This window comes from Sapajus apella, unplaced genomic scaffold (genome assembly GCF_009761245.1).
Source record: "Sapajus apella isolate SASKATOON/1434 unplaced genomic scaffold, GSC_monkey_1.0 scaffold6, whole genome shotgun sequence".
Lineage (NCBI taxonomy): Eukaryota > Metazoa > Chordata > Mammalia > Primates > Cebidae > Sapajus > Sapajus apella.
Genome location: NW_022436946.1, coordinates 15,004,846 through 15,018,787, shown reverse-complemented (window position 1 = coordinate 15,018,787; position 13,942 = coordinate 15,004,846). Strand labels below are relative to the sequence as shown.

The 13,942-nt window shown below is 40.2% G+C and overlaps 1 protein-coding gene across 2 annotated transcripts in view; it reads right to left on the bottom strand.

The window, feature by feature from the left end:
- HBS1L (HBS1 like translational GTPase) overlaps positions 1–11,731 on the bottom strand; it is an 85,693-nt gene extending 73,962 nt beyond the window's left edge. For both annotated transcript variants that reach the window (XM_032274720.1, XM_032274721.1), the window contains exons 1-2: positions 11,487–11,731; positions 7,460–7,525 (exon numbers count right to left, since the gene is read on the bottom strand). In XM_032274720.1, coding sequence (XP_032130611.1) covers positions 7,460–7,525; positions 11,487–11,529 — 109 coding nt within the window. In that variant the 5' untranslated portion in view covers positions 11,530–11,731. The remainder of the gene's footprint in view (positions 1–7,459; positions 7,526–11,486) is intronic.
- Between the last annotated feature and the right edge of the window lie 2,211 nt (positions 11,732–13,942).

Here is a 13,942-nt window from a genome sequence, read left to right as displayed (position 1 = left end):
CACAAGGGGGCCAGATGCCGTGGCTCACCCCTGTAATTTCAGCACTTTAGGAGGCTGAGGCTGGTGGATCATCTGAAGTCAGGAGTCCAAGACCAGCCTGGCCAACATGTTGAAACCCCATCTTTATTAAAAATATAAAAATTAGCTGGGTGTGGTGGTGGGCACCTGTAATCCCAGCTACTCAGGAGGCTGAGGCAGGAGAGTCACTTGAACCCAGGAGGTTGCAGTGAGCTGAGATTGCACCATTGCACTCCAGCCTGGGTGACAAGAGTAAAACTCTGTCTCAAAAAAAACAAAAAAAAAAAAGAAAAGAAAAGAAAACACAAGGTTAATTTTCACTTCCCAAAAAGTGCTGATTTTGCCTGAATCTAAGAGTTCATAAAAAATACAAACTTCAATCTTTAAACAACCCATGCTTTCAGTCATACACTTCCAATCACACACTGACACTGTAAACTAGTGTCACATACCTAACTTTAACTTTCAGACGTCTGTGCTACTCTGCAATACTGCCAATAGCATCACTCAATATATAACTGGGGGGGGGGGGTGTGTGTACACATAATCAAGGAAAGAAAAGGCAGATTATCAAATTGCCAATACATGCCTGAGTATCATAAATGAAATACAAGTGAGCAAAGGAGAAAATCACAGGTATATGCAAAGTACTAATGCTTCCAGCTCTATTGGATGGCAACTGAACTTAATCCTGGAGACTCTGTTCAATTGTAAAGGAACAAAATTAAAGAATATGTTAAGAAGGACAGAAATATAGATATAATATTCAAAAGGCAAGGTATTATCAGAGGTATTATCTAGCTTTCTACAAGAGCACGAAACATGTTAATTCCATTGACTTGTGTATAGGTCATCAGAAAGATATTTATTAAAGGGAAGCTACATTCAAAATGTATAGACATACGATCACATGGGGGGGGTAGAGAAAAAGAAATCAAAATTTATAAATAATGTACAGAACATAAAGCTGCAGTGTATGTGTAACACCTGTACTCAGAAGGTTAATAAGCATTCTCTCTTCATTGTAAAAGTCAATGGCCTGTGCCGGGCGCTGTGGCTCACGTCTGTAATCCCAGCACTTTGGGAGGCCAAGGCGGGTGGATCACGAGGTCAAGAGATCGTGACCAACCTGGCCAACATGGTGAAACCCTGTCTCTACTAAAAATACAAAAAATTAGCCAGCGTGGTGGTGCGTGCCTGTAGTCCCAGCTACTCAGGAGGCTGAGGCAGGAGAACTGCTTGAAACCGGAAAACAGAAGTTGCAGTGAGCCGAGATCGCACCACTGCACTCCAGCCTTGTGATAGGGCAAGACTCTGTCTCAAAAAAAAAAAAAAAAGTCAATGGGCTGACAAATTAGCAGGCAAGATAAAGAAGAAAAATGTAATGATTTATTTTAAAAGCCCCAAATAAGTAATACAGACAAGAAGCACTGTGGAAGTATAGAAGTAACCAATGAAGACTGGAGCATTATAATAAAGGAGGTAGGAATACAGAGAAACTTGAAGAGGTGGAAGAGATCCTGAAGAAGGACAGAGTAAGAGAAATATTAATAAAGAGCAGTCGAGATAATTCAATCCATTCTACTATAATGCATGTTTCCTTAAGACAAATTGGCACATATCAATGGGTATACAGAATGATGAAAGTGTAACATTAAGAATGCTTTAGTTTATGAATTTTTTCTCCCAGTACTTCAATGGTTGCATAAAATGTTATTCTCTAAAATTTTAAATCACAAACTTTGATGGAAGTGCTTTCTGAAAAAATGGACACCTATACTAATTTTTTAAATTTAACTTATTTTGACAAATAAAATAGTGCAAAGAATTCAAAACCTAACACCTGGAACTTCCTAAAACTGTTTCCTAAACATCTTAAAATAAAAATCAAGTGTAGCATTCATTAAAAATGCAGCTTTCTAGGCATCTTCCCCTGGAGATTATGATTCAGTGGTGCTGGAATGAAGCAGGAAATTTGTGTTCTTAAGAATTATTCCGGCGGGTCAGTGGTTAATGCCTGTAACCCCAGCACTTTGGGAGGCCCAGGCAGGTGGATCACCTGCGATCAGGAGTTTGACACCAGCCTGGCCAACATGGCAAAACCCCATCTCTATTAAAATATAAAAATTAGCTGGGCGTGGTGGCAGGTGCCTGCAATCCCAGCTACTTGGGAGGCTGAGGAATGAGAATTGCTTAAACCTGGGAGCCACTGCACTCCAGCCGAGGCTACAGAATGAGACTCAGTCTCAAAAAAGAAAAAAAAAAAGGGAATTATTGCCAGCTGATTAATATCACAAGGAAAGATCAGGAAATACTGGTGACCTACAAGTCTCCCCCGCTTTCTTCTGTCCCACCTATATGCCACTTTGTGAACCATGATCAGTTATCTGCACAAAGTACTAGCTCCCATACTCAAAAAACTCCAATAAGTTGCCACTAAACACACAAAATTAAAAACTGTTTTTCACAATTTGGTTCCTATTTTCTTTCCTAGCCTTCCTTCCTCCCACCACTTGCATTAATCCTGCCAGTCTGAGGAAACAAGCCTCATATAGGAATCATTGTTTAAGCAACATTGCTTCCTCTAGCTGGGATGCCATTCTTACTCCCAAATTTACTAGCTCCAATCCCAACTCCTTCCAGAAGCCTTCCCAGACTCCTTCAGTCGCGGTTATTTTCTTTACCCACCATACTGTTGTGGCAAGTTATTTGAACAAGACTTTAAAGCAAGCTTCCTTATACCAAACTAATTTATAAACTTACTAGAATAGGGTTTTTCTTACAAAAAAAATGAATATACAATAAAGGTTTGAAATTAGAGTGGAGCAACTTCTAATCATACTAGTTGAAACAATACATCATCATTCAAATAAAGTTTTATTCACAAACTCTTTTTGCTATCCCCACTCTTGGACATAGGTTCAATACTCAGTATCGAAGTCAACCTTTCTAAAAGAAAGTAAAGTTAACATTTACAAATCACCATCTTAGGCTGGGCATGGTGGCTCATATCTACAATCCTGGCACTTTGGGAGGCCGAGGCAGGAGATTCACTTGAGCTCAGGAGTTCGAGACAAACCTGGGCAACATAGTGAATCCAGGAAAACTGGGCTTAAATGAATTCGAAAATACACACATGCTGATGAATCTGACAGAAATTCCAATTAACTGGTAAAGTCATTCAATTATCAGACTTCATTACACCATGAATATAATCAGCTTTTCAATAACATTGGCTGCTTCTTTAGGAATAGAAAATATTCTTCTAAAACTATTCAATTTTTTATTGAAAATTACTTGGAAAATAGACCATTAAGAGGAAAGTAAGTTTCTTATCTGATGTTACTGCTATTTTTGAAATGTTTTGAAATAGCAAAGTTCAAAAAATCCAAAGTCATATGCTTTTGTTAAAAATATCAGTTTGTCACAGAAGAAACTCAAAAACATTTAACTATCTCCTGCTTTGATAATATCAGTTGACTTCTTGGTATGTACAAAAAGTAACTCTCAGAGTCAGACTGTCCTGAATACAAACCACATGCAAGAGCCACATCAAAAGCTATGACAGACACATGGATAAACTCTGACCCTGTTCTCAAGAAAGCTAGGTCATAAATGCAAATCTCAGAGAAACACCCTTTCAAAGTCTGACCTTGTGCACTGTTAGCTTATTATTCAAGATAACATATTATTTATCCAGAGATGCCTAGATAAATGACTGTGTTAATGTGCAATATTAAGGTGTCTTTCAGTAATCCCCAGCTCTGTGAAAGATTCCACACTTACATAAAGCCATATTCAACAACTTCCAAGTCCTGTAGACCGCAACTCCTATAAATTTTCTCTTGAATGTATTTCCAAATCCAATGCTATCACTCTTGCCCTAAACAAACGGCTCTCAATGCGTACCATGAGCGTACCCCAGTGGGCTTGTTAAAACATCTGCTGTGCCTCACTCCCAGCTTCTGACTCTTGGGCAGAGGCCCCAACATTGCATTTCTAACAAACCCTCAAGTGATGCTGATAGTTCAAGGACCACACTGTCCTAAAATAGCCTCATCTCCTCTAGATAAATACATATAATAGTCTCCTAACAATTCTACTTACATCCACTCATTTACCACCTTTAATTGATTATCCATATATTAGAGATATTTAACTCAAATCTAATATAACCAGTTCCATGAATATGCCATGCTCTCTAATGTGCTTAGAATGTGAGTGATGAGGATAGCGCTACCAGACATCACTTTGTCACCTCTAATATTTAAGCTACCTAGTCAACTATGATGCCGAATTATAGCAGCTGCAAAGGGCAAATGCCTAGGAGTTCCTAGAAAACTGTGAAATTGTTTTGTTCCTGAATCACTATGTCTTCTCTTTTGAATCCCTGAATAAGGATCTGTAACAGAATGCTGCTTATTAAGCCATCTCTCAGCTTCTAACCCACCACCCTTTACTCAGCTTTGTGATGCTAGATTGAAGTCACTGCAAAGCACATTTCTTCTTCGATACCTGGCTCCCTTTTAGGATCAGCCACTAAGGAGATACTAAAGGGACACTGGAAAGCCAGAGAAGGCAGCCACATGCTCCTTCCTTTTTGCTTCCTGTTCCTAGCATCACCCCAGCAATACTCACTTCACCTTCCAGAAGCAGTTTGTTCTAGTAACAGCAATTAATATCCATTTTCAGTTTTTCCAGAACTCCCAGAACCAGCTTCAACTTGCCTCTTCACTCCACAGACACCACGACCAGCTAGGTGGTTGGAATTCCCTCTTTAAAAGCTGAATCCCAGCTCCAAGAAGATTCAGGGACCTTCTGAGGCAGTAGCATCAGCCATGCAGTGCCTTCCTGCCCTGAGGTCTGAGTTCTGGCTCCAGAGTCCCGCCTCCAGAGTCCCGCTTGTGAAGTTCAGAGGCAAAGCAGCAAAGAACCCTTTCCTCGATATCCAAGTCCCAGCTCCAAGGAGTTTATACCAGAGCTTCTTAAAGGTGGTTTCAACCTTGCCATTTGTTTCCCTAAGAACTAGGGACAGTAAAGTGCTTCCTGAATTTACCTGCAATTTGACCTTCTTGATATCCTGGCTGTACTTTTTGCATTCTTTGTTCTCTAATACCTGGTTAACAACTTTTTATGTTAAATGCTCTCTGATAAAATAGCTGGTGCAATTTTTATCTCCTAATAGAATATGTACTGATAACAGTGAAACATTAAAAGATGAGAGGAAAAGCCATGATTAAGCTAAATGAGAAAAGTACTTGGCCAGAAGAGCAGGCCTATAAATACAGAGCTAGATGCATTTCAGAATAACTAGTTAACAGGAAAAAGATGACAGAAAGAGTAGATATAAGGAAGTACTTGACCAGAAGAACAGGTCTATAAAGAGCTAGATGCATTTCAGAATAACCGGTCAACACGAAAAAGATGACAGGTAAGAGTAGATGTGATAAAGAAATTTCTATCATACCTATGCATTTATAAAGAAAAATAAATTATTAAAGTCAGAAGAGACATAGTTGGTCTACAGAGGCTAAAAATGGAATTAAAGCAGGTACAGTTCATAAGATAGCCCAGCAGACTACAGGGTAATTAAGACAAGGAGGATGTCTTAGTTCATTCAGGCTACTATAATAAAATGCCATAAACTAGGCACCTTATAAACAGAAATATGCAACAGTTCAGAGGCTGGGAAGTCCAAAATCAAGGCAGAGTCCGTGTCTGGTGAAGGCCTGCTTTCTGGCTCACAGACAGCACCTACTTGCTGTGTCCTAACATGATAGAAGGGCAAGAGTTTTCCTTGGAACCTCGTTTATTAGGGTACTAGTCCCATTTATGAGCACTTTACCCTCATGGCCTAACCACCCCCCAAGGGCCTCACCTCCTAATACCATTACCTTGGGGGTTAGGATTTCAACATGTAAATCTGAGGGAAACACAAACATTCAGACCATGGCAGAATGTTCTGGAAGAAATGGGGGCTAGGCAAGTGGCTCGTGCCTCTAATAATTAGGGCTAGGCAAGTGGTTCATGCCTCTAATCCCAGTACTTTGGAAGGCGAAGGCAGGCAGATCATTTGAGGTCAGGAGTTCGAGCCAGCCTAACCAACATGGTGAAACACTGTCTCAGCTAAAAATATTAAAAAAAAATTAGCCAGGTGTGGTGGCGCATGCCTATAATCCCAGCTATTCCGGAGGTTGAGGCAGAATTGCTTGAACCAAGGAGACAGAAGTTGCAGTGAGCCGAGATCGTGCCACTGCACTCCAGCATGGGAGACAGAGCAACACTCCTCTCAAAAAAAAAAAAAAAAAAAAAAAAAAAGAAAGAAAGAAATGTTCATTATATTAAATATTTAAACTTGTGAAAAATTAATTTTTTGAATTACATTTATGCTACACCCAACTATATGTAAATTATACCATACCAAAAAAATTTTTCTTTTCATTTTTTGAGATGGAGTTTCACTCTTGTGGCCCAGACTGAAGTGCAGTGGCGCAATCTCGGCTCACTGCAACCTCAGCCTCCTGGGCTGAAGCAATTCTACTGCCTCAGCCTCCTGAGTAGCTGGGATTATAGGCACTCACCACCAGGCCCAGCTAATTTTTGTATTTTTAGTAGAGACAGGGTTTTACCATGTTGACCAGCCTGGTCTCAAACTCCTGACCTCAGGTGATCCACCCACCTCAGCCTCCCAGAGTGCTGGGATTACAGGCATGAGCCACCACACCTGGTCTATACCATACTAAAACTTAGCAGGGCGTTTTAACCTGTATAGACAGTAGGCTGAAATTTGAATACAAATGTAGTGTTAGGGAAATAAGTGAGACGAAGATCAGGGTTAATGACTCAGTCTTTGCTGGAAAGAATATATGAATGTTTTCCATATACGGTGGCAGAGAAGAAATCTTTGGGCTAACAATCTAGAAGATGCAGCTCTGATGTGGAATCATACATAAATATGAATGCCAAATCCCTCTGTGGCTCCAAAAGAAATCTGAACTATATGTACTTGGTTTATTTACCGAACTGTTTAATAACAGATAAAGTATTATATAAAGGAAAGTCTTTGCACAACACCTCCATGTTGCTAATACTCAAAGATCTTTGGGGAGATCATGGCTGCCTGCCTCCAGAGGCTTCAGAAATTCATTACGGACTAAATTACCATTTTAGCACTTTTAGATTAACTGTATGATGCAAAGTATGTTGGAAAAAAAAGCCACAGTCTTTTTCATATTGTTTAAAACGAAATAATAGAATCATAACTTTAAGTTCTACTCACAGGTAAAGAAATTATTTTATTTGCCTTTAAAAACTGACATACAATTATCTTTTTAAATGTTATATATTACAGTCTTACCGAACACTCTAGTCCTTGAATGACAATAACATGTACGTGTTTAAACACCAGATCAAAGAAATCAAATTATTTCTAAAAATTCACCTGTTGATGGCGAAATACAATAATCATCCTCTACAGACTGGCCATAGAGATCATCATCTTCAAAATCTAAAATAAAGACAAAAAAGATAAATTCATGTATAAGTTCTTTTTATATTCTTAGTTATTAGTGAGGAAGCATCTGAATCCTCTCCAAAATAAACTGTTTATCAAAATTTAAGGAATCTGGAATGTCTATTTTCAAAAAAATTCTAAGAATTTCACCCACAAAATAAGTATTTACTACCTCTATATTTATAAAGACATACACATATCTTCAGTTGTTAATTGGGTTTCTGTTTTCCCCAAGTCCCAAGTTTTCACCTCATGTGATCAAAATATAATATAATCCTATAAAAAACATATTTGAGGCCGGACACAGTGGCTCACAACTGTAATACTAGTACTTTGGGAGGCCAACGCGGGCAGATTACAAGGTCAAGAGTTCGAGACCAGTCTGACCAAGATGGTGAAACCCCGTCTCTACTGAAAATACAAAAATTAGCAGGGTGTGGTGCCATGTGCCTGTAATACCAGTTACTTAGGAGGCTGAGGCAGGCTCCTGCTTGAACGCAGAAGGCAGAGGTTACAATGAGCCAAGGTCACGCAACTGCACTCCAGCCTGGGCAACAGAGACTACGTCTCAGAAAAGAAAAAGAAAATACTTGAATGGTTCTCCTTTTTTTTCACCCAACGCCCTCTATAACCAAAGCATTTTTCTTCCACAGAACATGGGGTATACAATAGATCATGAAAGGAATATTTCTTCATGGAGAGCTAGGTAACATCTGTACAAACCAACTTACCCTAAACACCCTGCACTCACCCGTTGATGGCTAACTGCCTTTTTTTTTCCTGCTTCCTGGGATATGCTCTTTGCCTAGATTTTCCTAAGGCATTTCTTTCTGCTAACATTCCAGCCCAAATGTCTCCTCTTTGCACAAGTCTTCCCTGACCACTCTGGGTAAAGCAGTAAACCCCTCTGCCACTGTCACCCTCCAGCATACTTCTCCAATTTACAGTGTGTCTTCAAAGCACTACACTTGTTCACTCCATGAGACTGTCAGCTTCCTCAGGGCAAGACTTGATTTAGACAACTACCTGGCACGATGTGGCACTAAATTAATATTTGTTTTATTATAAATTAATAAATCAAACTAATTACAACTAAAAACACACAAAGAACGTAAGTATATTTACATAAATTTCATTTGACAAACATTAATGCCATGCCAGGGAGGAGTTGAGACAATCATGGTATAACAGTGAACACATTTCCAGTTATCCACATACCCAGCCACACCTAAAATCTGACAAGCAATACACACAAGAAAACGGGCAATTACAAAGCCATGTGACAAGTGCCTGATGTGAGAAACACAGAGCAATTTGGGAACACACACATGAACAACAAAACTAGAACTGGAAGTGGGGTGGCTAGGGAAAAGATCCCCAGGAATGTAATACCCAAAACAATTCCAAAGGTTAGAGTTAGCTAGTTTCTGAGGGTATTCATACAGCAGGAACAGCATGCTCAAAGGCTGAGACCAAATGCTGATGGCAAAGAAAAAGTAAGTAAATGTTACTACTGGGCAAAAAACATGTAAGATTAAATAAATTATTAGATCATAATCTGAAGTTAAAAAAATTTATTTGCAAATAACAAGGGGCCATTCATAAACAAAATATTTTTAGATACTGAAGACGGCAATAGGCCAGGCATGGTGGCTCACACCTATAATTCCAACACTTTGGGAAGCCAAGGAGGGAGGATCTCGCTTGACCTCAGGAATTTGAGACCTGCCTGCGCAACATAGTGAGAAGCTGTCTCTACTAAAACAAAAAATTAACAGGGCACGGTGGCACATGCCTTTAAGCCTAGCTACTCTGGAAGCTGAAGCAGGAGGATTGCTTGAGCCCAGGAGTTAGAGGTCACAGAGAGCTATGATCAAGCCACTGCACTCCAGCTTGGGCAACACAGTCAGATCCTCACTCTTAAAAGAAAAAAAAAAAAAGACTCTTTTTTACTAGGTTAGTTTGTCAATGCTGAAGTTGACCCTAAAATGCCACAACATAAAAAGATGAAGAGAATTCTTTCCTGCAATCTTTGTAGTTTGCTTCCTCAATCAACAAAATTATGGAGTATTTACTGCATGTAAACAACAGTGTGTCAGCTACTTAAAAGTATGGAATTTGCCTTCCTGGGACTTTTAAATCAGCAACTGAGGCAGTCATGCAAAGTATTATACAAATTACAGAGAAAAACAAAGTGGAAATTAAGTAGAGGAACCCGTAGGTTTTAGAATACAAACTCTCTCTAATGAGGTTATATTACTTTAGACAATTTTAAAATTATTATTCTGAGAATTCAAGAGAAAGCCTAACTGGGAAGAAGAGAAATAAACTGGACCTTGATGATAAGTAAAACTTTTATAAGCAAGAAATAAAGATGAACCCCTTTAATGTTACAGGAACAGCTTGGTTATGATGTCACCAATTGTTCCAAAGAAACATGACAACCTGACCTCAAGTAGTCAAGGTGCTCCCTCAGGCCAAGCACCTCTCCTCCATGAAGCATTCCACACGTAGAAATCCTGCTTATCCCCCCAGTCCATTCTGAATTTAGTGTTCTCATCTGTGTATCCCTCCCGTAGCGTTTGGTGAGTACTTTTTGTGGCGTTTTTCATACTCTACTAATGTGTAACTGGTATAATTTCCTCTTAGACTACCCTCAAATATCTTACTGTCAGTCCCCAAATCTTAGAACAGTATTCTAAGCCTAAATTAATGGTGGTTGAGGAAATGATAAACAACTATTAAAGAAATGTATGAATACTCCTTAGGCCTGTTCATGTACTTTATATTTGCAAAAGTATCTCTCAGTCTAAAGTCATTTCTTAGGTGACAATGGTCCACATGCAGTGCCATCCACTGCAATACTTATTTAAAAGGGCCTCCATTCTAAAGTAACCACCAGAAAATTTCATGTGTTCCAGACGGACTGGGGTCACAGGTTCCAAATGGAGAACAGGGTGTTCGCTGCCCCCACTATAGTTAGAGCACACTGACGTTCTGTAATAATCTATTGGGAGTGCCAATGACAATCACCAACATATTAAGCACTACGCGTTCTGTACTTAGCGAAGTATAGATCTTTATTCTTCTCCTGCATTAGTTCATATTTGTTTATATTTTTAGCTTATGTGATGCTTGGTGATGCCTATAGTTATCCACTGCATGAAGAGGGATGTGCTCCTCCTAAAACTAATTCTAACTCCTATGAACTCCTACAGAACATTCATATAGATATTTTTCTTTTATTTCATTTTTTTAATATCAAAAAATCCTTTCCCGTACACTCTTTCCTCTAGTACTGTCATTTATTTACATTTCAAAATACATTCATATCAAGCATTACTGGCCAAGAACTGAGTATCAACTTACTCTCAGGACCTTTTTAATATTTGTCTTCCACTGTCTCCTAAGTTTCCACTTTGAAATTCGTTGAAAAATAAATTAGCGCAAACTGGTTCTGCACTAAGTATGTATGGACATACACAAAAGATTTAACACGTAAATCTAACACAGATACACGTCCGTTGAATGTAAGCATTAAGCTGATCTGTGTTTTACAAATAAGCGACGTTTCATGGACATTTCTCAAAGGGGTTTGGGGGAGAGGAGCAAGAAACAGGCACGTGAGTGCCCGACCTGGGAAAAAACAATGGAAGAGGTGCTAATGGTTACGTGCCTAAATACCAACGATCCCAACCTCACCAATGTCCTACCCACATGACGCTATGCAGCACCTCCCCCTCCCCAAATAAAATCAACCCCACAGGGCAGAAATCACAACTTAAAAACAAAGGCATTTGGCGGCACTAGAAGTCCCGTTATTTTCCCCAACTGAGGCTCTCCCAATTCCGACAGGGCAGCACTGACGAGAAACTCAGACTGAAGTGGATGTCAACGGGCTAGGATCCCAGCTGGAACCGCGAAAACAACGTCCCGGCATGACCCTGCCACCTACCTTCATCGTAGTTATAACCTCGAACATTCCGATGCCGGGCCATGACCGCTGAGAGGGCGTTTGCCACAGCCCCTTAGCTCCTTTCAAAACACTCCGCTTAGATACTGATACGGCGCCAACTGCGGCCTGGAGAACACCTCTGCGCCATCTTAGCTTCCGGCAGGACTCTACGCCGAGCGCCTGCGCACGAGCGACGTCTTATCTGTGCACCGCGCGACAGCCTCTGGGTCACTGCACGCCTCCCTGAGGGCGCATGCGCACTCTTGAGCGTGGCGGGACGTAAAGAGGGAGAGATTGGGCATGGCCCCACCCAGAGGTTGACCTACGCCAGCATTCTGGATTATTTTCCAAATTTGGTTACTGATAATCTGAAAAAGCTACATGCTCAGTAAGAGCAGGGACTTTGTTTTATCAAGCTTTGATCTTTAGGCATACAGTGGGCATTCAACAAACCTGTGTTAACTTGGTATTAAAATTAGCCGAGGCCGGTGCGGTGCCTGTAATCCCAGCACTTTGGGAAGCCCAAGAGGGCGAATCGCTTGAACCCAGGCGTTCGAGACCAGCCTGAACAACAGAATGAGCCTCCGTCTGTACAAAAAATACAAACATTAGCCAGCCCCGTGTCACACCCCTGTAGTCCCAGCTACTGAGGAGGCTGAGACCGGGCGGTTGAGGCTGCCGTGAGCTGAGATCGGGCCTCTCCACTCCAGTCTGGGCGATAAAGTGAGACCTTACCTCAAAAAAACAAAAACAAAGAGTCCAAGCTTTAGAGGAGGAAATAAGGCTATTTTTAAAAGGGCATATATTATTAAATTGAGACCCTGGCTATAATAGGTCACCTGCTTTCATATAATTTACGACTTCGTGTATTCACTCCGCTCGGCATTAAGTATCTCTAGTAAACAGCGATTTGCCCTTAGCTATGTAAAAGATTTTAGCTACGTAAACGATATTTATCAACATCATAAAGAAGGATTCACTGAACATTCATTGAACACATAATTGTGTGTAACATTGGGAGTATTAAATATAGCTTTTTAGACATATCACTGGCCTTGGTTGGTAATGATGAATGTTGCTGACGCATGACTCTATAATCTACTATTAAATGTCCTCATTTCTTAGAACAAAAAATTAATAATGCTATATAAAACACCAACCTCATTATCATTACTGAACAAACCACTTCAGTCTTAGCTTGTGTTTTTCATATGATACTTCACATCAAAGGCAAATGTCGAATTCTAGAGATAATTAAAAGCTTACTCAGCTTTTTGCGATCCACAATAGAAAGAAATAAGAGTAATCCAAATTTAGTTTATATTTGTAAGTGGCTTGGAATGTAATTTATTCATGCATTTGAGTGTGTTTGACTACAAAAATAGTTGTTTAATGTAGCTCCAAGATAAAATTTTACAGAAAAATATAGTTGCTAATTTTATATGGCTTAAGTGATTTTATTATTTTACACCTTTAGGTAATTTTTATATTGCAGCCTGTATCTTTGTAAAATGGAGATAGTAATACTAACTCGCAATTTGTGAATTATAATTTATCCATATAAGAAGATTTATCACAAATTATAGTAGGTGCTTAAAAATATTGTTATTGTCCAGGTGCGGTGGCTCACTCTTGTAATTCCAGCACTTTGGGAGGCTGAGGTAGCGGATCACGAGGTCAAGAGATGGAGACCATCCTGGCCAACATGGTGAAACCCCTTCTCTACTAAAAATACAAAAATTAGCTGGGCTTGGTAGTGCGTGCCTGTAGTCCCAGCTAATCAGGAGGCTGAGGTAGGAGGATCACTTGAACCCAGGAGGCAGAGGTTGCAGTGATCCGAGATCGTGCCACAGCACTCCGCCTGGCAGCAGAGACTCCGTCTCCAAAAAAAAAAAAAAAAAAAAAAATGTGTTATTAAAATACAAATGGCAGCTTCCATTCCACTGTAATTGTCCATTACAAGCAAAAATACAACTCACTGAGGTATGGAGTTACAAATTGACCACATAAACAAAGTACTACAGGAGCAATGAATAAGAAAACATTACTTCTGCCAGATAATACATAACTTGCCCTTGAGTTGTCAATAATCACTCCTTTAAAAGTCTGAATATTGCAGAGTCTCTACTGCATCTCAAACAATATGGCCTCAATAGCAAAGCCTTCACTGACTTCCTCAGAAAGAGTTAGGATTTTTCCACTCCCCTCGGGACTCTGTAGGTGTGGGTCGGGCACCCTGGCTCACGCTTATAATCCCAGCACTTTGGGAGGCCGCAGCGGGCGGATCGCCTGAGGTCAAGTGTTCCAGACCAGCCGGGCGCGGTGGCTCAAGCCTGTAATCCCAGCACTTTGGGAGGCCGAGGCGGGTGGATCACGAGGTCAAGAGATCGAGACCATCCTGGTCAACACGGTGAAACCCCGTCTCTACTAAAAATACAAAAAATCAGCTGGGCATG